The 25,388-nt window shown below is 51.9% G+C and overlaps 1 protein-coding gene across 3 annotated transcripts in view; it reads right to left on the minus strand.

Moving 5' to 3' along the window:
* Positions 1-1,135: 1,135 nt before the first annotated feature.
* The window catches only part of Rims3 (regulating synaptic membrane exocytosis 3), a 38,190-nt gene continuing 13,937 nt past the window's right edge, over positions 1,136-25,388 (minus strand). The window contains exons 2-8 of one of the 3 annotated variants that reach the window (XM_026781837.1): positions 20,596-20,688; positions 15,660-15,907; positions 10,750-10,891; positions 6,867-6,976; positions 5,082-5,183; positions 4,709-4,848; positions 1,136-3,079 (exon numbers count right to left, since the gene is read on the minus strand). In XM_026781837.1, coding sequence (XP_026637638.1) covers positions 2,861-3,079; positions 4,709-4,848; positions 5,082-5,183; positions 6,867-6,976; positions 10,750-10,891; positions 15,660-15,876 — 930 coding nt within the window. In that variant the 5' untranslated portion in view covers positions 15,877-15,907; positions 20,596-20,688 and the 3' untranslated portion in view covers positions 1,136-2,860. Of the gene's footprint in view, positions 3,080-4,708; positions 4,849-5,081; positions 5,184-6,866; positions 6,977-10,749; positions 10,892-15,659; positions 15,908-20,377; positions 20,449-20,595; positions 20,751-25,388 lie in introns of those variants that run through there. The other 2 variants (XM_005353315.2, XM_026781838.1) reach the window with 2 other exon arrangements.

Genomic DNA, 25,388 nt, shown 5'->3' on the forward strand with positions numbered 1-25,388 from the left:
GGCATTGCCCGGGACCCGCTGAACAGGTGATGCTCAGTCAAGCTGGGTGGGAGGAGAAACTGGATAAGAGCGCCTTTGGAACTGGTTCTTCCCCAAAGGACCAAATGTCCCCCTGTCAAACCAAGACTTGGCCCATTTCCTAGAGAATGTTTCCTATCAGAGTCCCATCTCTGACTTCCTTGTAGGGAAGGCATCTGTCAGAAAGTGGGACAGGCCAGGCAGGGCAGAAATACAGAGACACATGCTCTGAGTCATTCATCACTGCCCAGAGTCCAGCATCGCTGCGGGGCCACTCCTGCCTGTCTCAGCCATGGCGTGAATCTGGCCCGCCTACAGGAGATGGGATGACTGACTGAGTTCCACTCCTGTGACTGTTACGTGGCCTGTTGCTAAGGGAACTCACAAGCACCCAGTTACTTCTTGACCCATTGTCCTTTACACAAAGGGCAGATGGCTCTCAGCCCAGGCAAGGGTCACACTCCTCTTCTGGGGCAGAGCTATCTCTAGAATGGCATCCCGGTAGAGCCCTGCATCCAGGGTGCTGAGAAACAGACCTTGAAATCCAGCCTCTCTAATACATGTACAGCCTTACACAACCCACATCTGTGGCCAAGAGTCTAGGTGGGATTACTTATTTAGTGTTAACAAGAGGGAATTCCCCAAGATCAATTTGGGGCGGGGGTTACCTTCCATGAGAGGGGCAGGACAGCCAAGTGCCCACCTCCTAGGCAGTTTACAGTCGCTGCCCACGGGCAGGCAAGCCAGCATGAGTTCTCAGAGCATCACCCCATCCTCTGGGCTGACCCTCGGGAATGAGAAACTGCAAGGTTGGGAGCCTCTCTCCTGGCAGCGTCCACTTCTGAAGGTGACTAGTGCCACATCAGCAAAGGTCTATGCTGTCAGTGGGTCACTGACCCTCCTCCACTCCAGAAGGCTTTCACACCACCCGGAGAATAACTGCTTTACAGTGCACACAACCACAAGCAAGATGAAAGCAGCCCTTTGCTAGCCAGTTTCCTCCTTGCCCCCAGTCCATCAAGGCTTGGAGGTCAGAGCACTTTGTCCCGTGTCTACTGATATGAGAGATACATATTCTCCCCAGCCAGCAGGGCTGACCACCACCTCCCTCCCTCCCTCCCTCCCTCCCCTGCCTGCACAGACATCCGCAGCCCTGTTCACTATCCTCCCCTTCACCCTCAGTTCGTGTGGGGGCTTCTTCACTACCTTTCTTTGAAAGGAGGGTGCAAGACTGACTATGGGGAGGCCATTGGGCTGGGCTGGCTTTAAGCACCCCAGCTTTGGTACAAATGGAATTCACACACATGCCAAGGATTTTTCAGTTACCCTGGTAGCTCTCCCTGCCTAGGTACATGGGCTAGAGGCAAGGCCACACTTGGAGATGGGCTGGAAGAGAAGCAGAAAGAGAACCTTCCTCTCCCCTATCGCCAGCACCTCTTCCTTCCTACGGGATATGAACCAGGGCTGCTCTGCCATCTCCCAGGCAGCCTCCAATTCCACCCTATAGCTAAAGAGGGGAGGAACGGACACAGCGGTCTGGAGCTAGCCTTTAGGAGTAACAATAGCCATCTCAGGCTCTGGCCCAGGCACTAGGCCCTCCAACAGGGTTCTCAGCGGTTAGGAGGAGCCCAGCCAGACAAGGGGGAGATAGTGAAGCAGATGCAGGCCACTGCCCAGAGGAGCAGGGGACCACTAGATAAAGGGGGGAGGTGGACGGGTGAGTATTGCTGGTACAGAGCTGGTGACAGAGGCACCCTCGAGTGCAGAGCCAGGCTGCTCATGAGGCTAGGAGGCTGGAGGCCTGGGGAGCCAGGACCTCAGCTGGGGACTAGTGTCTACAGATGAGCGAAGAAAGCAGAACCCTGAAGAGCAGCTTCATGCAGCTAATCCCCAGGTCAGACAGGATTCTGGACAGTGAGTGCCTCGGCATAACTCCGCCATAGCCCTCCTTCCTTCAGCAAGCAGCCTACCCATGACACCTCTTACCAAGCCTGCTCCCTCAGGGATAAGCCCAAAAGGGGACAGGTCCATCCTTGATGCCTAAGAAGGCCATCTGTTTTGACAGGGAACCCTCCTAGGGCCCACTGGGAGCTCCTTTGGCACGCTGGAGCGCACTCTAGGGGAGAAGAGATCCTAGCAGTCCCCTAGCGTGTCTGGACAGCACCCCGGAACTCAGCGCTCTTGTACCTGGTCTGTAAGACGGTGCCATCCCCAGAGAGAAACACTCTCAAGGCCCCTCCTCCTCAGACAGCCTCTGTCTTCCTGGCGGGGTAGAGCTCGGGGTGAGCATGCCACATGCTGTGGATGCATTCAATGGGATGACCACCAGCTGGGGTAGGGGGAAGAGACTGAATTCCTAGTCAGCTGCAATGGGTGCTACATTCCTCAAAGAGCAGCAATGCTGGGAGAGGCAAAGAAACAAAAGACTGGACGAAAAACCAAGTGGAGACCATAAGACACCCAGGCTGGGGCTAAGCAAGGCCCACCAGTGGCCACATCCCCCTACTTCCACCCCTGGAGACTCCAGGGGCAAGACGTGGCCACATGATGTTCCTTTGGATTCTCTCCAGCAAGATACAGAGACATGGACTGCAGTTCATGTGGTCACCAGGACTGACTGTACCCAGACACATAGATATAATGTGGACACGGACACACACCACAAACATACATGGACATACACTACAGTCTCCACTGCCAGCTGGGACAAGCCCAGTGGTCATTGGGCATGCAGCACGGCGAGGGGTCCAGAAAGAGACAGAGACTATGTACAGGGGGCAGTGAGGCCAGCAGGCTCCCTTCCCCCCTCCCAGCCCCTGGCCTCTGGTTCTCCGTGAGGTCCTTAGGAGCACGAGGGGGAGGGACTGGTGGCACTCTCCAAAGAGGACTGGGACAGACGCCTGGTAAGGGATCCGAGTGTGGAGTCGGCCACAGAGGATGTGGGAAAGAGTTTGTACCAGCCGGTGACCGCGGCATTCAGGTCCAGCTCGTCCAGCATGATCTGGGCCATGCCCATGAAGCACTTGTGGTCCATACGGCCATAGTCTCCCCAGACGATCACCTGGCAGCAGGGGGAGGAAGAGTGATGCACTGAACCTCCAGGACTGGGCAGGGGGCCCAGGAACCTACCTGCTTCCCCAGGGCACAGATGGGAGAGTCGAAATTAAACTTGATATGGGCAGGTACTTTCTGAGCACCTGGGACACGGCAGACTGGATCCTATGGGGGCCATACATCATCTCAACTGTTGTAATATGTATTTTTTCCCCCTGTGGTTCAGAGATTTAATTAACCAACACTGCCCCACAGTGATCTGGGATCAGATCCTGGGCGGATCTGGTTCCAGACATCCCAGCAGCAGCTCTCTCCACCAAGGAACAGACCATGTCCAGGGCCTGGGTCATAGCTCCACTCTGCTGTGGGCCTGAAGAAGGCCCTTGCCCTGTCTCCATCTGGAACTCGAGGAGGAAGAGATTAGCTCAATTTTTCAAACATCTTTAAAACCAGACATCTGATATTGGGCCTCTGCCCTACAACCCTAGCTAGAGTTCAGCAGTTCTCAGGTTGGTAACCCCATGGGCCCTTTCAACAGAACCATCACAGCTCGGAGGAACAGCCTGCCGTGAGTTGGACTAACTGGAAGATTAAAAACATCAGAGATGGATTCCTGGAGGGGATTATGGGATTCCAGGCTCTTCTGGCTTCCCAAGTGCCCTGAGGTAAGCAGTTGTCTCTACAGCCCCAACTGGCCTGAGTATCCAAAACTCAGCCAGGATAATATTTTCTCCTTTAGAATGAATCTCGGGTGTCTGTTACAAAGAAAAGGCAAGGCAAGCCACCACCACTTCTAACTTAGAGTTTTCACATAGGCAGCCAGCCACTAACAATTTTAAAAAATGTGTATATGCATAAACACGAGGGCAGAGGTACAAGGACATCCTGGGGCTGGAGCTAAGGCAGTTGTGGGTCACCACAACATCAGGAACTGTCTTCTACATGTGTAGTACACACTTTTAACCTCTGGGCCATCTCTTCACCACACACCCTAAGCACAATGAGTGCCAAGCAGGACTGAGTCAGGAACATCACCTACGTGAACTCCGGTTCATCTACTGAAGGGGTACAATAAGGCAACACCGCTCCCCAGCACTCATCAGGAAGAGTCACCGCCAATACATGTTGTATTCTCAAGGAGCTGGCAGGCCTGAGTCACCTAGACTTGGGCTCCTCTCTGCTTATCTCTCAACTGGGCAGTCCCTTCATCTGAGACCCTGCCTTAAATAAGTTCTGAGAAAGACACAAATCACTCTAGAGAGCACCTAGCAACACCCAGTACCCAGTGAGGTACAAAGCACAGGTAGGAAAGTGGAGGCAGCCAGTGAATAAGGCCTGCTTCTCCTGCCCAGCTGGGGGAACCGGGGAGTATTTCGCTAGGCTCTAAACCCTACGAACTGATGGGGAACAAGAAGAGGGAGGGAAGGGGAGAGAGAAGACAAGACGGCTCAGCCGGTGAAGTGCTTTCTACAGAGGCCAGAGGACCTCATTCAATCCCTGGAAGCCACGTCAAGGTGAAAGAGAAGTGGTTCCACTCTACACGTGTCCCCCACCCCCCCCCCGCAATAATAAAAGAAGTGATGTAAATGGTTTGATGCTTGACCTGAACTTGAAGGGCTACCCTGTAAACACTGACCTGTAGCACCTTGCCTTGGGGCCCCTCCTCAAAGAGCAGAGCCTGTTGGTACAAGGGATCACAGGTCTTCTTGGCCACCTTAGTTTTTTTCTTGGCCACACACGCCCCGTTCTCCAGCAGGTAAGCCTTGATATAGGTGGCTGAAAATGAAGGAGCATGGTTGGGAGAGATGCCATAGCCTGCATGGTCTCCACCCTCCAGGTGGTTCTGGTAGGGGGTGGGGCGAGCTGGATCACCTTGCCCACCCGCCTTCCAGGCGAGGTTTGAGTCACTGTCAGCAGCACTGCCCTAAGGGTACTGGTGAGCTCAGGACTTGCTGGTACCCCATCCCGGCCAGGATCCTTCCTCAAATCTCCCACCTGCTCAGCCTCACCTGGGAGGGATTTGGAGCCTGGTTTGGGGGTCAGGCCCCGAGCTTCAATCACTTCCACCTCCAGCTGACCGCTCCGGTCCATGATGGCAATGTGCACATCTCCTGCAAGGGAGAAGAACAGAATCCAGGTGAAGCGGGATGGGGCAGCTGGAAGATGGAGCAGAGGACACCACTCTGCAGGGGATGCCTGGTGACAGAGCAAGCTCTCAGAAGATCACGTCAAAGGGACTGACAAAGACTGACAGGCTACGGGGAATGACCCTCAAGGGGCTCATGCTTAGGTCATAGCTCATGGCTGCCAAACTCTCACTGACCTGGTTCACTACATAGAACAGGCAAGTCTGGGGCCAGAGCCTACACCGCAGCCCTGAGCCAGTCTCTTTAGTATATGTCAGACAAGAGTATCCATGCAAAGAGATGCCAAACTGTGAGCCTGCCCAGGACATCTTTGACCCTGGACAAAGGGAGCAGGGTAGGCCCACCACCTGTGTGCTGAAAGCTGAGAGTTCTTAACTCACTCCAAAACGGGAAAGGCTTCGGTCAGGCTGACTTCATCGTGGGTGAGCTAAGTTTAGAATCATATAGTAGTTGTTTGGAACACTCTTCAAATGGGTGTAGAATTATAAACTTGGTCTGTCTACCTCCCCCCCCCCCCCAATATTAAATGGGTGAGAGAGTTCAGTCAAACATCAGAGCCACCATGTTATTGGTACCTGCATACTTTGGAGGTAGGATTCACCACACCCAGAGACACCCTGAAGCTCACCCTTCCCCCTCCAGTGAGAGATTGCTAGCCTCGGCCCATGAGACCAAAGAATCTCAACCTATCACGAGATGCCCAAGTGAACGTACACTTGTCTTTCCTGGTTTGGAACACAAGGGGGCACCACACACAAAATATTCTAGTTTCTGAAGGGTCACTGAAGACATGGAAATGGCTGGCACTCCTCAGTGTTTATAGGGATAAGGGGTTGGGATATTGAGCAGGCTCCAGTACCAACCGAAATCATAGAATTAAACAAATCCAATACCTAGGGCCAGAAGAGAGTGGACCTTAACTCTGAGGGTCTTGGGGATCCCTCCCCCAAGGAAAGAACAGTGCCACAGAGTTCTAAACCATCCCAGAATCCCAGCTCCCCTGTGCTCATTTCCCTCTCCTGCTGTGAGGGCCAAAACGACAAGAACTGTCAGAACAGGGCTGAGACGAGACATCTGGATCGGGCAAAGTTCAGGTCAGACTGATGGGGAGGCCTGCCCGGTCACGGGAACAGAAGCCCTGAGAGCTGCTAAGAGGACCCGATGTGGGCTTTGAGAAGCACTTCCTAGCTGCCAGGAAGAGATGAGAAAATGGCTAAAGGTCCCCTGGTACCAGAGGCTGCTGGGAGTAAGAGGTCCAATTAGCCACAGCTCCTAAGAAGAACATTAAAATGCTTTACAGAAAGGATCTAGCAGGAGCTCAGGACGGGTTCTGAGACTGGAGAATAAAGCAGGATTACTGATACCATTTTCCCCGACGAGGAAATCAAGGGGTAGAGAAGGGAAGTGGCTTATTTGCCCGCGGTCAGAGAAGGTCAGCAGGAGCCAACACTGTGACTCGGTTTACACAGCAGGGGAGGGTGACTGCAGGGTAGGGGGGACCCACATGTCTGGAAAAGCTGCTGCTGAACAGCGAGGAGAGGAAGGCTGGGGCTCTTGTCCCTCCTGCTGCCTGCCCTACCACACACAGGGCCCCACTGAGCTCCTTCTGCTGTGACCCCCTGCTTGTCCTTCCTCCACAAGACTTACCCATGGGAGGTGTTGCCAGTGTTTGTCGCCCCACAATCTGGGCTGGTCCCAGGCCATCCAGAAAATCACTGAACTGGCTTTCAGCTCCAAGCCGTGTGGGAAAAATAAACCTGCAGAAGAAAGCAGAGGGCATGTGAAGGCAGCAGGGGGGCACGTGAGGGCGAGGACGGATGCAGGGGCCCTGCATGTGGGTAGCCATGGCTCCGTTTCTCACCTAGACAGTGTGACTACATCACTCTAACGGGGAGTGAACATTTATTCACTGCTGCACAGTGAAGATATTTCAGGCTTCATGATTTAGACAGTCCCACTGTGTACTTCTGGCTGACCTAGACTTCACTACGTAGCCAAGGCTAGCCTCAGAGTCATGACCATCCTGCCTCAGTCTCCCAAGTGGGTAACAAGCAGGTACTACAGTGTCTGGCTTGGAGAAGGATATTTTGATATCATTAAAGAAACTAAGGAAGAAGCCAGGTGGTGGTGGCACACACCTTTAATCCCAGCACTTGGGAGGCAGAGGCAAGCAGATCTCTGTGAGTTTGAGACCAGTCTAGTCTACAAGAGTGAGTATCAGGATGGGCTCCAAAGCTACAAAGAAAACGTGTCTCAAAAAACCACAAAAGAGAGCGAGAGAGAGACTAATGAAGATATTTAAGACATTGAATTCTTATTTTTTGAAACAAGGTCCTGTGCATCCCAAGCTGGCCCCAGACTCATGATGTAGTCAAGGTTGACCCTGAATTCCTGATCATGACAGCTCTGCCTTCTGGGATTGCAGGCATGTACCAGCATGCTCAGCTTACACAGTGCTAGGGACGGACCCAGGAGCTTCATGCATGCTGGACAAACATACTACCAATTGAGCTACATCCCAGCCCAAGCCCCAGAGATTTCCGAAATGAGCATTAGAGGGCAGGGCTTGCTGGACACAGGCATCCCCATGAAAGCATGCCAAGGCCAACAATGAGAGACAAGCTGGATGGACTCTTACGGGCCTGGAATGAGTTCCAAGAACTGAGGTTTGACTTTTTTTTTTTTTTAAACCAGAAATTTAAAATTCAAGTCAATAAGGTGAGGTGATTCTCAAAACGGCAGCAGGGACCAAAACAACCTAACGATGAGGTTGTGATGGATGGCAGGTGATTGTGGGTGGTCTGTGACTGGAGGGGAGGGGCTGGAAACAGTAACAAGAAAAACCAACAGTGACTGAAAGTGGGCCAGCTGCCAGCAGCGCATTGAACGGTCTGTGAGCCTTGTATCACTAATCCTTACAACCAGGCTGTGTGGTAGGAGCCAGTATCCAATTTTACAGATGACACAGGCATTTCCAAGAGGTAAGAGACTAGGCTTGTCTGCAACAGGGGTGATACCTGGCTCGCTGGGGGATGATGTGAAAGAAAAGTTCTAGAAACATGAGATACAACAAATGGCAATGAATTTTGCTTCTGCCTCCGTTGCCTTCGTGTCCTCAGGCCCCAGATGTTTTGGGTACAGCCAACAGGGACAGCTTGCTCAAGGGCCACATGAACTAGAATATGCAGCTCCCTTAGTGGCCGCCATAAAAGGTGGGTCAGAGACGAACACCTGTTGGACAGTTTGGAATAGGGACTCCAGTGGTCAGTGATGGGCAGGGGACAATGGGTTTATGGGTCAGAACCCGCGTTTCTCTTACAAGGCTCATCTTCCACCTTCAGGAAGTGGCTTCAAGGCATCTACTTTTATTAACCATGATCAACAATAGCCTAGTGTCATTCTTTTCGTGGATTAAGGTGGGTATATATGTGCATGCGCTCTCTCTCTCTCTCTCTCTCTCTCTCTCTCTCTCTCTCTCTCTCTCTCTCTCTCTGTGTGTGTGTGTGTTCAAGAGCCAGAGGTCATCATTGGGTATCTTCCTCAATCATTTTCGACCTTAATTGTTTAGATAATCTTTTACTGAGCCTAGAGTCTGTAGATTTGGAAAGACTGGCCGCTAGCAAGCCCTAGGGATCCCGTCTGTCTCCTCAATAATGGGATTATAGGCACGTGCACAATTACGTCCAGCCTTTTTACACGGTGCTGGAGGCCTCTATTCCACTCAGTTTCCCATGCTTGTACAGCAAGCGTGTTATGACTGAGCCGCTCCCCAGCCCTCTCGTGTTTTGGTCTTCCTCTTGCTCTCTCCACCCACCCCTCTTTTACTGACATAATGCCTCCTGTATAGTCCAGACTGGTTTGGAACATGGCACTACGTAGTTAAGTCTCTGACCTTGAACTCTTGGTGCTGCCTCCCCCTCTCAGGTGCTGGGTCTGCAGGTGTGCACCACCACGCCCACTCCTCGTGTCACTTTCTGAGGACAGTGAGACTCAGGCAAACAGAGAGATGCAGACTCAAAGTCTCAGGAGTGGGACAGGGGTGGGGGGTGACTAGTATTCAGTACAGAGATTATGAATAAAGATTATGGAACCAAGTGACCTTGGTGTAGACAATGGCTTGTGTCCTAAAAAGTGTGCTGGTGGGTAAAGAGCCTCTGCCGTCCAGGAGCCCCAGTTCCCTCACTTGTAAAAGGAGACACTGGTGCTGTCTGCACTCACTCAGGGTGCGTACAAGTGTTAGCTCATAGCACATGGCTTCCAGACAGGGAGTTACTAGCCTGAGGTACCATCAATGCTGTGGACAAGGTAGGAGGTAGTAAACACTAACGGCTACTTGTTTTCATGGTAGAAGATACAGTTGGCTGGCTGTGTCTATGGCCTTTGCATCTGTGGATTCAACCAACCATAGATTGAAAGTATGAAGAAAAAAGTTGTCTGTACTGGGCACAAACAGATTTTTTATCATTATTCTTTAAACAATACCATCTAAGGCTGGGAATTGGGGTATACACCTATAATGCCCGTGCTCAGGAGGCTGAGGCAGGAGAATTCTGAATTCAACGCCAGCCCGAGCTTTACAGAAATTCCTGTGTGAGTATCTCTACTGCATTTAACTTTGACTGGGTGTTACAGTGATCGAGAGAGGACGTGATGTACACAGGAAGATGTGTCCAGGTACTGTGCAAACACTATGCCAGTGTATCTAAGGGATTCAAAAAGCTGTGGGTTTTAGATCCATGCAAGGTCTTGGAACCAATCCCATAGGGATGCCAAGGGCTCACTGCACAGTGGTGAGAGACAATAACTCAATATTAAATAAGCCACAGGATCTCGAGGCTGAAAATAATAGGGCCTTGATGAGACAGAAGCAGAGCACCTACAAACTCTGATTTTGAACAGAGCTGCAGTGTAAGCGCTGACTTTCAAACGCTTACTCCAGCTCACATGCAGAAGGAAAAGGGCCTGTCAACACCGCAGCGCACTGCTGACCTACGTGCATCCTGGATGAAGAGCTCAACTAAGGTCTCCCGGCCGTCTTCTTCCCCTGCCACATAGGCGCCCCTGCCACACAGGGCCACACAGGCTCCCGTGCATTTTCTAGTTCTTCTTCTAATGCTGCTTTTGACCCACCACAGCAATTCTCCTTCCTGCCTAGGAGTCACAACGTGACAGTTCTAAACACACAGATCTGGTCCAATTTCCTTCCTTAATCTCCAAGCAAGGTGATTCATAGAGACTTCACACAACTAAGCCATGAAAATGAGCTTAGGCTTAAAAGGAATTTGGGGTCACATTTTCCTTTCTGCTCATCTCCTCTGGAGCAGGGCAGGTGATGGGAGGGCGGGAGACAGGAAGCCCGCGTCCCTTCCGAAACAAAAGACCAAATGATGTGCTTCTCTGAGGTGTTCTGCTGGGGGCCCCGGGAAGACCTGGGACCCGGGGACCAGATATCTAGAAGAGGGGAAGGGAGGCTGGGGCAGGGAGGTATGCAAACATCTTGGCTGGAAACCAAGTTGGCAGGTGAACGCACGTGCCCTCGGAGCTGTTGCTGTTGGTGCTCCCATCCGTAGACTCCCGACTGCCCTGGCGTGTGACGCGGCTCCGCATCTCCACCGCAACGCCAGTCTCCGTGCTCCGTCGGATGTTGCTGCGCAGCTTCTTAGTGGCCCCTTCTGGGGTCCCCGACCCGAGGAGAGAGAGGGAACAAGGTCAAAACATGGCCTAGGCTTCTCAAAGAGTGCTACCAAAGTGATCCTCTGGGCAGAAGCGGGTGGGGGGACCTGCTAAGGCTGGGACACCATTGAGCTGACCCTAAGACTGGTCAAGTCCAGCAGGGTCATGGTACAGAGAAAGCTGTCCAGGGACATGCTGTGTGCCCCAATAGAATGCAGCTAGCTACAGGTCCTGCGATCTTGGAGCCCTCCCTCTCCACTAGGTTCTCTTAACTCTGCCTTTCCATTCTGTTTCAGTCTGAGCCCCTTTCTCTCATTTCTGGAAAGTTTGTCTGTTCTGGGATTTCCAGATTTACTTTCCCTCTTTTGGATATCCTACCAGACTCAAAGACCGCCTCTCTGCTGCCCTAGAAAAACCCCATTGGAAGCCTGACCATTTGAAACTTGCCTCCTTGAGGTAAGTCTAAAACGGAGAGCATCACAAATGTCAAGTTGGACCTTGCAAGGCGAGACTCCAGGAGGGGCGGGTGGCTAGCTTGACCGGGGCCGATACTGGATTTGAGAAAGTCCACAGCAGAACCCTTCACCCTGTCTCTGCACCTTCTACTCAGGGGCCCCCATCCTCAGCCTGGCAGGAAACACAGGGCACTTTCCCTCTCTGAGTAGCACACCAGCCTGCCTGGGTTTCCATGGCAACCTCCTTAGCATTGCAGTGTGGTCCCTCTAGACAGCTCTCCTCCTGGGCGGGGGTGTGTGTGTGGGGGGAGACAGGCTGGGGTTTTGCAGGGACTCCCCTGCTAAAGCTTGATTACTGAGCAACTTGACGGGAAGGGAAGTGGCACTCAGAGACTGTACCAAAGGAGCCATTTGCTGCCACCAGTTATAGGCCCAAGAAAACTCAGTTGAGTGGCCTGCAAGGGTGCCTAGGGCAGGGTGGTGGCACACTTATCCCTGAAGGCAGCCGATAGAGGGCTGGTGAGAGAACGTTCAAGTCCATGGCTTGGGAAAGGAAGGCTTATTCTTCCTGCCTTGCCCTACTTACCCTTCAGGATGTCCCCACCGGATGAGAGAAAGTCAGGAGGGCAAATACTAGCAGATAGGGTGATGGAGGTGGGGTGATGAGAACAGGGGCAACGTGCAGAAAGATGTGTTCTCTAAACGCAACACAAGCCACTGTGACACACACACACACACACACACAGTCATTTTAGCTCAGGCATATTTCTCTTACATATGCATAAAACAGACACACAGGAATGTTTATTATCACATATATAAATACAATAATCTCATGTATGATATCATGTGTCTGTTTATACAAAGTTACACAGGCCCTCCGGATCTTACATGGACATAATGTACACTGTCAAACAAGTTATATATAGGTGATCTTTAATACCTAGAACCGAGCCCGTCTACTCACCACACATAACCATGTCCACCCACACATGGCATGTGACCTACCATGGGACTCTCTCCGTCCCTGGCTCCTAATTGCCTCATCCCCTCTAACCCAGTTAGAAGACAGATGGCTGTGTGGAAGGGGAGGCTGAAAGTCACTCTGCCTCCCCCTCACATCTTCACCCCCTCAACACACGCTCTTTTAGAGCCTGGGAAAGCTCCGGCCCATTTGGAAGTGAAATTACCTTCTTAGATAAGACTTGCCCAACGCAGTGTGAGCGCCCGTGAGTGGGAACTGCGCAGAATCCTGAAAGGTCAGATACACTTCTCCAGGCTCCTCCCCCATCCCACAGGCCACCAGCAGGCCCTCAGACTCCTTGCCCGCTGACATGTCACTTGCTCTCCTCGATGCTTCCTCTCTTGGAGCTGTGACTCAGCAGAGATTAAACTCCCGTGTCTTCAGGGGAAGGGGGAAAGGTCTTGCAAACTCAAGAGAAAAATCCTCCCACTGGCTTGATTCCTGTCCAGTCTCAGCTCCTGCTGACCCAAGGAATACTTTATGGTTTCTCTCTAGAACTGGTCCAAGTGGTTGCAATAATTCAGTGTTTTTATCTGTCCCATCACATGCAGAAGATGGGCAGTCTGGCTTGTGGTAACATCTTAGGCTCAGGCAGGAAGATCTCTGTCCTTGGTACTGGACATTTAAGAAAGAGGCTGCTTCTACCCCGCATGACTCCACGTGGGCTCAGTCTAACTAATGCCAGGCCTGATTTTACTTAGGTCCTAGGATCCTAAAACTCCAACCCCACCCTTCATTGCTCCTACATTTTAGAGAACTGACAGATCCCAAAGGAAGTTGGGAGAGTGCATTGTTAGCTCCATTTTACAGAAGAGGAAACTGAGGCCCGACCGGAAAGTCCCATGGAGAGCTCTGAAGCCAGAACTAGCCCTCAAGCACAGGGTGAGATTCTGGAGGCTGCAATAGGGCAGCATAATGACAAACAGGAAGCAGGCAGACAGGAAGAGGCCTGGGGAACCAGACTATGTAAACTGGGGCAAAGGAACAAAGAGGAAAAGGGTATTGATGAACTGGGGGAGTGGGGTTCTTGCAAGAGAAGGCCAAGAGCCCCAAGGGCTAGACCCAGGAGGGGAATTCTTCCTGACTCCCCATAGCCCAGCCCTACAGGGAATCAAGCTGTTCCACTTGGGGCAATAGAGGCACCCTTCTGAGATCTTTTCTCAGAGCAGCAATCCCTGGTGAAGTGACCACATACTGGCCTGTAGTCCCAGAGTCTCCCAGCCAGGATGATGCTCCAAGCTGAAGCGCTGGCATACTCAAAACTTGCACGTGTACATGCACAGATGTATGAACATACGCACGCGTGCATGCATACACACAGACACACATGCACACACGAACGCATGCACACAAGCACACCATTAAAAATAATAAAAAATAAACCTTTTAAAAAAGTACCAACGCTTTTCTGAGTGCCTCCCATGTACCATGCACGAGAGGCTGGAAACCTTTGCACATCTATCTTATTTAATCCCTAGACAGCTCTATAAAGCATATATTTTGTCTCCAACAAACAAACAGCAGACTCAGAGACATGAAGCAGCTTGCCTGAACTACCCGGCTAGTAATGATGGGGAGTGGCTGCAAAGGCCAGCCTGAGGTCATTCTCCAGGGAAGGGCCTTCTCCTTGGGCTCTGGAAGTCTCACAGATAAATGAGTACATCAGACGGGATGACCTCGAGGGCCCTTCCTGCTATGACATTCAGTGATTAGATGATTCACAGGGACCTGCACTTGGAAAGGCATCTGGGCAATTCCCCTGGCCCCAGACCTTGGGCCTTTAGTCATGTCCTTACATCCCACCAAGACAAGGCATCCAGAGGGCCCAGCATCATTTGTCTCTCCCGAAGGCAGCAGGTCGTCCTGGCATCTGCTCCCACCCCCGTCTGCTGCTGTCTGAAGCCACAGCAGACCCCTCCAACGACTCCCAGTGATTCAGGCCCTGCCTTGGCCTTGGAGACTGTCTCTTCCAATCGCTTTGAGTAGGAAATGTCTGTGGAGTCTGGAGGTGGATTCCTGTGCTGACAATACCAGACACAGACCTCTGGGGTTCAACATGTCCAGGACTTTGTAATAATTCATTTTATCCCAGCCCTCCTTGTCCCAGTCCAACTTCCCATCTTCCTGTTCCCTCCTTTCAAGCCTACACTGCCCACCCAAAGGTACTAATAACCTCAAGACCCTCCCTATCTAGTCTCTCCCTGAGCAGAAAGCACATGGAGCTGGAGCGCTGGAAAAGACCATCCCCCGTGTTCCTGTAGACAGCTTTGTAAAAATCTATTTTAAGGTCTGGAAAAGCACCCCCAAATACCAGCCCCAATGGGGCGTCTTGATGAGCATCCTCCCTGATACTCCGGCTTTCTACCCTTCCCCACCCCCGTCCAGCTGCCTACTTGAAGGTTTTTGGGGGAAGTTGTTACTCTGAGCAAAATAAGCAGGAAGAGATTTAAAACAAAGCCAGCTGGTGTCTGGACCAATGCCACAAATGGCGGTCTGGGTGGGGAGAAGTGGTTCCTCTGTGAAGGGGGGGCCACATGTCGCTGTGTGAGACAAGGTGGGTCCCCCCAAGTCTGAACTTAACTGGAGTTCTGTAGGCAGATGTCTGAAAATGCGTACCCTACATAGGCACATGTGTGGCTTTGTGAGGTGCGTGTGCATCTAAGTGATGTGTTCAGGCCTTTTTGTCTGTCTTCAGAAAGCCGTATTTAGAGTTTATCTGTGACCACAGACAGTGTAATGAGAATAACTGGACCATGCTTTCCTCACACTAGAAGTGGCTTCCCTGAGCAAATGAACACTCTAGACACATCACTGCAAGAGTCGTGGGTTCATGCCCCTCTCTTGTGACTTTGCAACACCTCGGTGAGACTATGCAACTCTATTTGTGGGGTTATTTGTCCTACGGGGACTGAGAAATGACAAGTAGAACAGGATTGTGAGGATGCACGTGTCTACAAAAGTGTGGGGTCCCTTAGCATGGCTGTTTCAAATAACTTCTGATAAACACAGAAGTCGGTGTGTGGAGGCAGCAGCATGAAAAGAGCAGGAACTGGGAGGGACAACTGGGGCTTAAGTCCGGATGCCACCACCCTCCGCTGTGCAGTCTGAAGCGCCTGATTTTCCCTCTCTGGGCTGTTACTGTTGGCCACTGAGGACTATAGAACATCACACACACCAACTCATAAAGCACCCACAAAGTGTGCATCTACCCTTAGTCGCTGGGGACTCAACAACATGCTCCCCTCCTCCACTCCCCCTTCCCCACCTCTTGGTGCCCACACCCCTCACCAGGCTGGGGGAGCTGCAGTGTGCTTTTGCTCCACTGGGTCAGGCCGACGATAGCCACCATCTTGGCTCCCAGGCTGCTGCGTCGTTTCTTGGCCGTGGTGGTCCCGGCCCCACCCCCAGCTTGCTGGGATCCACAGATCTCGCCGCTGATGCTGGAGCTCCGTACCACATTCCTGGAGGCCCCAGCTGAAGCTGGACCAGGCTCCCCGTTAAACATGGTCCCCAGGGCGGCAGGGCTTCAGGCAGTTCTGAAGGTGGGTGGAGAAAAGGGGGTTCCACATGACATCACGTGACTCTCCTGCACCCCACCACTTCCTTGCTGTGTGACTCTGGGTCATTCGCTTGGTCTCTCTGAGGTGGTAAGGACGACACAAACAAATAAATCTCCAAGTCTGGCTCAATAAATGGGGCGCCATCACCTGTCTAGTGTGTATGACATGGCCCAGGGTGTGACTCTCACACACATACACACACACACCCCCGTGCCTCCCAGCACTGCAACAATCAGAACCAAGGCCAGGACCTGGTTGTGTGGTTAAGGGGCCTGTTGCCAAGCCTAACCTCAGTTCTATCCTTGGAAGTCACATAGTCCTAGGGATCTCAACTGCCAAAAGTTGACCTCTAACCTTCCCACACAAACTGTGGTACAGGAGCACTACCTCCACACTAAATGAATGTAATTTTTAAAATTTAATATACCAAATAAAACAAACAAAACCCCTAGAGAAGAAAAATGGGACCTTTACTGTCTGGCTATGGGCAAGCAGCAGACAACCTCGTTTGGAGTACAGACAGGCTGGGGTGGGACTCCAAAGGCTCCCATACACTAGCTGGGTGACTTTGTGCCCAAACATGTTGGAGTTTCCATAAATACCTTAGCAAAACAACAACAAAAACATCAAAGCCCTTTTACTTCCCAGGACGGCTGTAAGGACTAAATAAGGGGCTGGGTATAAAGCGCAGAGGACAGTCCCAAGGCGGGGTGCTGTCACAGGGCATGACAAGAGCAGGAACAAAAGTTTGTGCAGGGCAGAAGAGAAGGGGCTGGCCCAGAAAAGCCTGAAGTGCAGTCAAAAATCACAGTCCCCATACTTCAGAGAGGCCTCACTGCCAGTATTGAACCCAGCACCATTCTGTGCTCTTAAAAAACAATTGGACTCATATTGTAAATATGATTTTAAATCCTGGTATTTCTCATCTAATATCACATCGTAGCATTTCCCAACATCATTAACACTTTGTGTAAATGTTTCGATGCCACTGTAATCGTCCCTGTTACAGACGGCACATAATTGACTTAAATATTTCAATGCAGCTACTTCCTGAATCTGATCCAAGGCAGGCGCGTGGGTCATGCCTGTGATTCCAGCCCTTGGGAGGTGGAGGCAGGAGGATCAGGAGTTCAGGGTCACACCAGATTGGGCTCCAAGAGACCCTGTCTCAAAGAAAACAAGCAAACACTAAGATGAGCATCTTCCTGCACTGGTTCTGATTTCCTTAGCAATGGATTAGCGGGTGTGTGTGTGTGTGTGTGTGTGTGTGTGTGTGTGTAGAATGCTGGGGGGAGTTTCCCAGCCCCATCCTTGCTGGCTGGCAGACAATGGTTTTGGCCAGGCGCTACCCTATCTTGTTTCTGAGCACATTCTGATTAGCTTAAGGTGAAGGGCTTTCTTGTCAGCACGTTATTTGTTCAGGAGTAGGCATCTGACCATGGCTCAAATAATTCACCTCCCAACCCAGCACTGCCGAGGACCACAGCACACAGCACAGAGAACAGGGCCAAACCTGGAGCCCGTTTTTCCCTGGTACTCAGTTCAGAAAGAAGATGTTTTCTATGCTTGAGCCAGTGTGAATCAGTGTTCTCCATTAAATCCAAAAGCATCCTGCCTCATATTAGGGCTTTTTAAAGAAATTCTTGGGTTATATTGCCAAATCCCTTTCCAACGTATAAAAATTTACTGTCCTCATTAACTGCATTCAACAAATGTTTAATTTCCTAAAATTCCAAGGCTAGGACTGAGTGCCAGGGATGCAGCAGCAGCCAGCCAGGTCTACTTGGTCCTGCCCTCCCAAGACCTCCAGTCCAGGAGGGGAGACAGACAGTAAATAACTAATCACACCATTAAATATTTAATGGTGGTTACGATAAGAGCCAGGGAAGAGGAGGACAGAGGGCTCTGAGAACACAGGGGGAGGGGCGGTAGGCATCTGCGGGCCTGTCTTACACAGAGCTGGGGTCTCTTGGTGTCTGTATGTGTAGAGGCCGGTGTCCAGCATCACCCTCAACCACCATCCTCTACCGTGTTTTCTATGACAGGGTCTCTTGCTGTACAAGGAGCGCAATAACTTGGCTTGAGCAGCTGAGGTCTGACACCAGGCCCTCATGTCTGCACAGCAAGTCTTTTGCCCACTTAGTCACAGCTCCGGCCCCAGAACTGGGGTCTCCAGCCACAAAGCTCTATGACTTGGCTGTTAGGTACCAGGCCGCTCAGCTGGCATCTGCTCAGGCATAGTAAGAAAGGCGGCCCTTCATTCTCTGGCCCACCCTTGTTCTACACTGGCATCCAGTCTCTTCCTGGGCTGGCTGTGCATCCCAGGGGTCAGGACATTTTGCTTGAGGGAGCCTGACTTTTCAAAAGGATGTAGAAGGGGGGGGGGAAATGAAGGTGGAAGAGGGTGGCCTTTTTTCTGGCTGCCAAGGAAGACAGCCCCCACACCTCTGAGCACGGCTACCTGTCCTCCTGCCAGCATGGCTCCTGCTAGACCAGTGAACTAAGGCTGAATAGAAGAGGGTGAGTCAAGGCCTCCTCCTTTTGCCTTCTTTGGGGCTGTGGACTGCTTTCCCCCGTGGCATTGCAGAGTCTGGGGTTGTATTTCTCATCCTCATCAACCTTAGAGCTAACGGAAAGTCCCTGCGGCCTGGGGCGATCTCTTCTGTTTAGTTTCCAGTTCTTGTGCCAGTGTGTGAGGGTTTGGGGGTATCTGTACAGTCAGTCTTCTGGCGCGAGACGGGACAGGGCTTATCTGGTGCTGTGAATCTGCCCACTATGGCAGTTCTGAGAGGCGCCTCATTATCTCTTCAGGGCAGCTGCGAACAGAGTCTCAGAGAATCAGAGGTCTCCTTGCCCCACTCTCCTAGGAAGTGACGAGGCCTGGATTCGAACCCAAATCTCCTGCGTCTACAAAGAGGCCTACATGCTCAGTAGCCCCTGCCCCTCAGTGCAGATCTCATCCAAAGCCAGGGCCCACCCTCCAGGGCAGGCGCCACCCTGAATCTCTGGGTTCTGTGAGAAAACCCTTTGTGGCCCAAGTTCCCCAAGGCTGTGCGAGCATTTAAGGGACATAAATACTAGACTAGAGCTTAAAAGCACACAGCTCCCTGGTGAGCCTCCAGGACACTTGAGGGGTGAGAAGGGACAAAATTCCAGACTCTGCCAACCTGGGAGTTCATGTTTCCTCATGAATAATAAACAGACCGACAAGCGGACTGGCATCCGGGACTTTGTACCATACAGAACCATGCTCTCACCTTCAAGCACACACCTGAAGAGCTGATGAAGGCTGGGGTGACCCCATCTGCAGGCCACTCCCCATGAAGGTAGGAGGAGCCAGACCTAAAGCACCAGGGCACAGAAATCCGGGAGGGTTGGGCATCAGAGCGTGACTCCGAACAGAAGCTGATTCCTCCTGTGTTCTTTTCTGGGTCCTGGTTTCCTCATCTTTGTGTCTCACGGAAGGAGTCACACTAGGTGCTCTGAAAAAGTCCTTTTGTCAAGGGAGCCGAGTCTGAGACTGTCTGCGTCAGCCGGCAGAGGGCTTGTCTAGCTGGCAGACCTGTGATCTCAGCACTTGGGTAGAGACAGTGAGACAGAAGTTCAAGGTCATCCTTGGTTAAATAATGAGTTCAGAGCCAGCCTGGTTATGTTGGACCCTGTCTCAAAACAAGGAAGGATGGTGGCAGGAGATAACAACAATGCCTGTCTCTAAGTCTTCTCTGCAGGAAAGCCAGGGATCAATCACACTGGGCCCCAGAGGAAGGAAGTTCATTGCAAAGCAACCCCCTGAGCCCTCAGATCACAGGGACGTCGAAGGGGAGGCGGCAGAGACATGATCTAGTGAGGCCTGAGAGAACCCTGAACACAGCATGCCATATATGCTGATGGCCCAGATGATTGCCGGATGAACGACATAATGTCCTTTCCATGAAGGTCACATCACATCACATTCCCTTGCTTGAGCTGGACTCTTTCCCTGCCCAGTTCACAACACATCAAGGCCGGGGCCCTCTTGTGATGCCCTTCAGTGAGGGAGCCTCACTTGGCAGTGTGCTCCCACACACTACACAGACGCAGAGGAAATGGTTCCCAGGTGTCCTGGGGAGACACCCAGGAGTGGGCCTGCTGTTTCCCTTTCTGCCCTCGGAGGGGAGCCTCTACCTGGGGTCTTGCTACCCCTAGGGACACTACAATTCCTGGAGCAGGTCTCAAGGCACTGCAAGGCCCCTGCGGCCTTCTGCCCCTTTGACTATGTGACTGACAAGCCAGAAGTTTTCCTTGGCAGTCAATGAAGCACCCAAAAGCCCAAGATGAACGTAGCCACCCACTTTTACAAGGACCTCACCCCGGGGTGCCTGCACTGTGAGGCACAAGGGACAGTAAGTGACTGAGGTTCCTCCACCCTTCTTCACCATCTGCCTACAGCAGACACCACGAGTCTACGTTGTTTCCAGAGGCCAGACAGACCTCAGAAGCCCCTCGACGGTGCTCCTGCACCTCCACACTGGCGTGTTCTCCCTACTCTCACCTTTTAACTGCAGCGGCGGAGACCAAGGCCTGGGATGGAAAAGAGATGCATCCACGTCTTCTCAATCCTGACTTCCCATTACCAGTCACGAGCGCCCGCCCTCCCTCTCCTCTGGAAGGAAAGGTAAGCTCACCGAACTGATGAACCTGGGTGTGGGGTTCCGCATCACAGGGGGCTGTGCCCTCTCAGCAGCACGCCCCTAGGGCATTTGTGCAAATCTCCACGTCTGCAGAGACAGTAAAGGCAATCAGGGCAGGCTTCCAGGAGGAGGAAATGTGATGGCAGGGTCTGCAAGGAAAGAGTTGACCACAAAAGAAATCGAGTTAAGGCCTCTGTCTCCAGGGAATTCTAGCAGCTGCTGGAAGAAAACACAGATTTTGGGGACGGTTGCGGAACACTAAGAAAGTCCTTCCAATTTTCAGATCTTGTTTCTCTGTTTTTCAAGGCCTTGAACTCTGTGCTCTGCCTGCCTCTGTTCCTGAGGGCTGGGGCCAAAGGTGTATGGGTACTGCCGTTCTCTCCTTTAAAAGTCCTGGTCCCCTAATCTTCCTTTAGGTACTTCCTTCAGGGTCAAACTGCTGAAGCCCAGCAGCTTTAAGAGTTTTTTTTTTAAAGGATGGGGATGTGTAGCTCAGGAGTGGATGCCAGCGTACCTAGTGTGTGGGGGCAGACCCTGGAGTCCATCCCCAGCCCCAGGAGGAGAAAAAACAAAAAGAAGCTTAATTAGAGACAGGGTCTCAAGTAGCCCAGGCTGACCACCACCAGATCATTATACAGCTAAGGGCAATCTTCTTGAACTCCTGATCCTCCTGCCTCAACCTCCAAAGTGCGGGATGACAGGCACGTGCCACTATACCTGTATTAAAGAAAAGCAAACAACATTCTCTAATACATGGGCTCACCTAGGCCAGGATGCTCAAGAGCCCTGGGCCCCATCCTCTCTTCCTCTGTCTGCTCCCTGTGTACCCCAGACCAGCGGTTCTCAACCTTCCTCATGTTGCAGCCTTTTAATATGGTTCCTCATGTTGCAGTGACCCCCAATCATAAGATTATTCTTGTTGCTACTTCATAACTGTAAATTTGCTACTGTTATAAATTGTAATGTAGATATCTGTGTTTTCCTACGGTCTTCAGCGACCCCTGTGAAAGGGGTCATGACCCACAGGTTGAGAACCACTACCTGGCAGTCAGGGTGGGAGGCATTAACTCTGAGAAAGTCCCTCAGAGTCTCTAAGAAGAGTCTGATGGCACTGGGTGGTGGTGGCGCACACCTTTAGTCCCAGCACTCAAAAGGCAAGGGGCAGGCAAATCTCTGTGAGTTTGAGACCAGCCTGGTCTACAGAGTAAGTTCCAGGACGGCCAGGGCTACACAAAGAAACCCTGTCTCGAAAAACAAAAAGCACACACACACACACACACACACAAATCTGATGGCCACCTGGACTTACCCAGCTTTCCCAGCTGACTATGATCAGATGGGTCAGATGCGCAGAGGGGCATATACTCAGGGGCTGGGCAATGTGACACCCAGGCCTGCCTGCCACTCTTGAGCAGAGTTAGAGGGCTTCCACCCCCACTCCCTAGCACACGGCTCCTCTTCCCTAAAGTGGGATGACCACATGTGCTTTAGGAGTGTTAGATAAAAGATTACAAAACAAGATCAGTGCGTGCTCACTGCTCAGAAGGGCAATTACCTACTTACTGTGAGTGATGGTGCCCGGGACGTGGTAAACACTTGTCCAGGTGTTAGCTCCTACTCACCACGTGCCTCCCGCTCAGGGGGAGGCCCCTGGGTTAATAAGATCACCCACCATCACTCTAGGTTTGTGGGGTAGGATGAGAGCCTTGCTGGATGCTGGCTCTGGCACCTGAGAACCCGCCTCAAACCCTGGAAAATGCCCTTAGGTCTAGCCCCTCCTTCCATGACTTAGGGAGACGTGGGAAGGTGGCAGGGGTTGGTATGTGGCAGGGAGGCAGGCTAGGCCAAGAAAGCACAGGCTGCCAGTGTGGGGATCATGCTGCCTCACCTACTCTCCTCATGTGGAGACCTCTTATCTTTCCAGACAATACCCCCCAACACACACACAGAGACAGAGAGACAGAGACAGAGAGACAGAGAGAGGCAGAGACAGAGAGAGAGAGAGAGAACACATAATTTCAAATGTGATCACATTACACAGACCCACAAAGCTGCTACCCACATTTTAAAGACACAAGCACTTGTGTTCACTGGAGTCTTACCCTGAGCCTGGCTCCCTAGGCTGGGGCTCACACACCAGCTTGGGGCAGGCCCTTGTGTGAGCTAGAACACATACACACTCCCACACTCCAGCCCCCAACCCTATCCTCCTGGCTCCCATCTCTGCTGGACTGGACAGAGAAGCTCATCCGGTGAGGTTTGTGGTGAAGAGATGGGAAAGCTGGCAGGGAGCAGCTGCTGTCACCATGGCTACCAGCTGACCCACTTCTCCTCCACCCAGGCTGGGCCCACCCAGCCCAGGAGAGGTGGTTGCAGGCTGCTTCGGGTAGGGTAGGCCCTCTGCCATCACATGCAGAAAAGGAACAACCCTCTGAGGGTGTCGTAAGGGAAATGAGCTGAGACCCAGTTAGCCTGGGTTCTATGAGGGAAGGCACCAAGCTCCGAATAGTCCCTGATGAGAGTAGAGCATTGGAAATATGTTCCTGAGAGATCTATCTTCTCCCATCATCTGTGGCTCTGGCCTCAGAGTGTGCCACCAGGGCCCTGGACACAGTCTCAGTCACAGCCCTAATAGTAATGCGGGTGTTGCGGTCATATCCCTGCCTCTGTCTCAGGGCTCAGCATACGCACAGGTCCAGCAGACACAGGGCAGGAGGAGCCCTGTCTCCTGTGCAGAGAAAGCTTGTGGAACACAAGGACCATCTCCTGCTGTACTCCAGGGTAACGTGTGCCTTCTCCCAGTCAGGAGACTCCTGGGGACATGGCTATGTATTCCCCCAGAACCATCCTTAGCCTCCAGGATGGTCAGTCACCAGAAAAGACTGTCTTCACCCAGGACGAAACCCACCCCTCTGCATGACACCTGCCACCCCTTTCCACTCTGTCTCCTGTCTACCTGGAACATTCTTCTATGGCTTGTTCCTACCGCCAAGCTTGTCTATCCCTCCTCCCTTGTCTTCTTGCTCCCAATTCCTCTCAGTCCCCCTCTGAAGATCATTTCCTAGCCATCTTCCCAGGCAAAGAAAGCCCCCTCTTTTGCTCCTCCAGAGCTCTGTATTGTCCTTGAGTGTTACGGGTTAAAGTCCTGATACCTTGTACCTCAAATGTGGCCTTGATTGAAAATGTGACCTTTGCAAATGTGATTAAAGTCTTCCTGAAAGTGGTGGGAGGTGGAGGTTGTCCCTACTCCAACTGGTTTCCCGACAGAAAGACAGCACTGAACAGAGCAAAAGAGAAAATGGTTTGCGAGTCCAGCCTGAAGCACCAACAAGCTGAGGACTGCCAAGGATCACCAAGGACTTCCAGTAGCCATCAGAAGCAGGGGAGTGGCATAGGACGGGCGGCCTCTCCCAGTCTGCACAGGAAGCAACCCTTTCAGACACCTTGATTTCAAACTTCCCACCTCCAGAGCTGTGGGAGAACAGATCCAGACGGCTCCAAGACACCTCATTTGTGGTACTGTGCCCCAGCATCCCTGGGACATGAACATACTGCCATCTGTAACGTGTGTGGTGCCTGTCTCCCACACCCAGCCCAGGCTGTGCGCTGCTTAAAGATGGGAACTGTTATTCACCCTAAATCCCCGGTACCTGGCATGGATCTGGCAACATAGCAGGGCTCTGTAAATATTTATTGAAAGGATGAATGGTAACCAAAAGTACTAAATGAACACTGATAGAGAGGAACCATGAGTCAGTTTTATTTTCTTCATGTAACATATTGTGTTTTCTAAAGCTACTACTTTAGAAACTGTATTAATGTTATAATAAAGAAAAAAACAATAAATATTTTCCTTTCCAAAACGTATGCTAAAATAACAGACATTAGCACCCGTGTGCGCTCTGTGAGCAGGGACAAACTCTACTACATGCTTGACGACTGATTTCTATTGATTAATTGATTCCTCCTTGGGTTTCCAGAGCACTTTCTGCAGTTGGAGTTACAGTCTGCGCTCTGGGGCCTGAGAGGTGGGAAGGGCACACAATCTTCTTGGCCATCTCTACTATCCACTCCTCCACCATAGACTGTGGAATCTGGCCAACACAGCAGCCATCACCTGATGGTGCTAAAGATAAATCTGAGATTATCCCCTATATCCTGGTGAAAGGCTGTGCACCAATACAAGCAGGGTACACAGTGAACACGTCAACCAGTGCTCTTCAAACTCAGACGTGAGCACAAATCCTCACCCTAGGGCTCACAGGTGGAGCCTGGGATTCTGGGTTTTGTCTTCCCACCAGCTTCCAGATGATGCCTTTGCTGCTGGCCTGTGGTCCACTCATGGACCCGAGATGCCAAGGGAAACACTCTGGGTGTTCTGTAAAGAGAAAGAATGCCATAGGAGTTGGGGCACCAGAAGAAGTATGAAGCAGAGCCGAGCAGAGGACAGGTGGGATTGTGGGGACAGAAAGCAGCGGGAACCACTAGGAAGGTCTACAGAACAGGCATGTTCAGAGGCTCAATAGCAGAGTCTGACAGAGGAGCAGAAGGTGAGTGCAGCTGGGGAAGAGGGGACCGGGAAGAGAAGTTACAAGCTGTCAATAAGGGTCCCTGACTGTGGAGCTAGGAAGTCTGTCTTTAATCCTGCAGGAGTGAAGTCTAACAAGATTTAGGCACAGTGCTCTCCAGAGATCAGTCTGGCACTGTGTGCAGACCAGAAACAAGCTGATGGGAGGACAGCTGCTCTGGGCAGGCTGGAAGGGCTGCATGGTTGCCCTGCATGGAGG

The sequence above is a fragment of the Microtus ochrogaster genome, chromosome 10 (genome assembly GCF_000317375.1).
Source record: "Microtus ochrogaster isolate Prairie Vole_2 chromosome 10, MicOch1.0, whole genome shotgun sequence".
Classification (NCBI taxonomy): Eukaryota; Metazoa; Chordata; class Mammalia; order Rodentia; family Cricetidae; genus Microtus; species Microtus ochrogaster.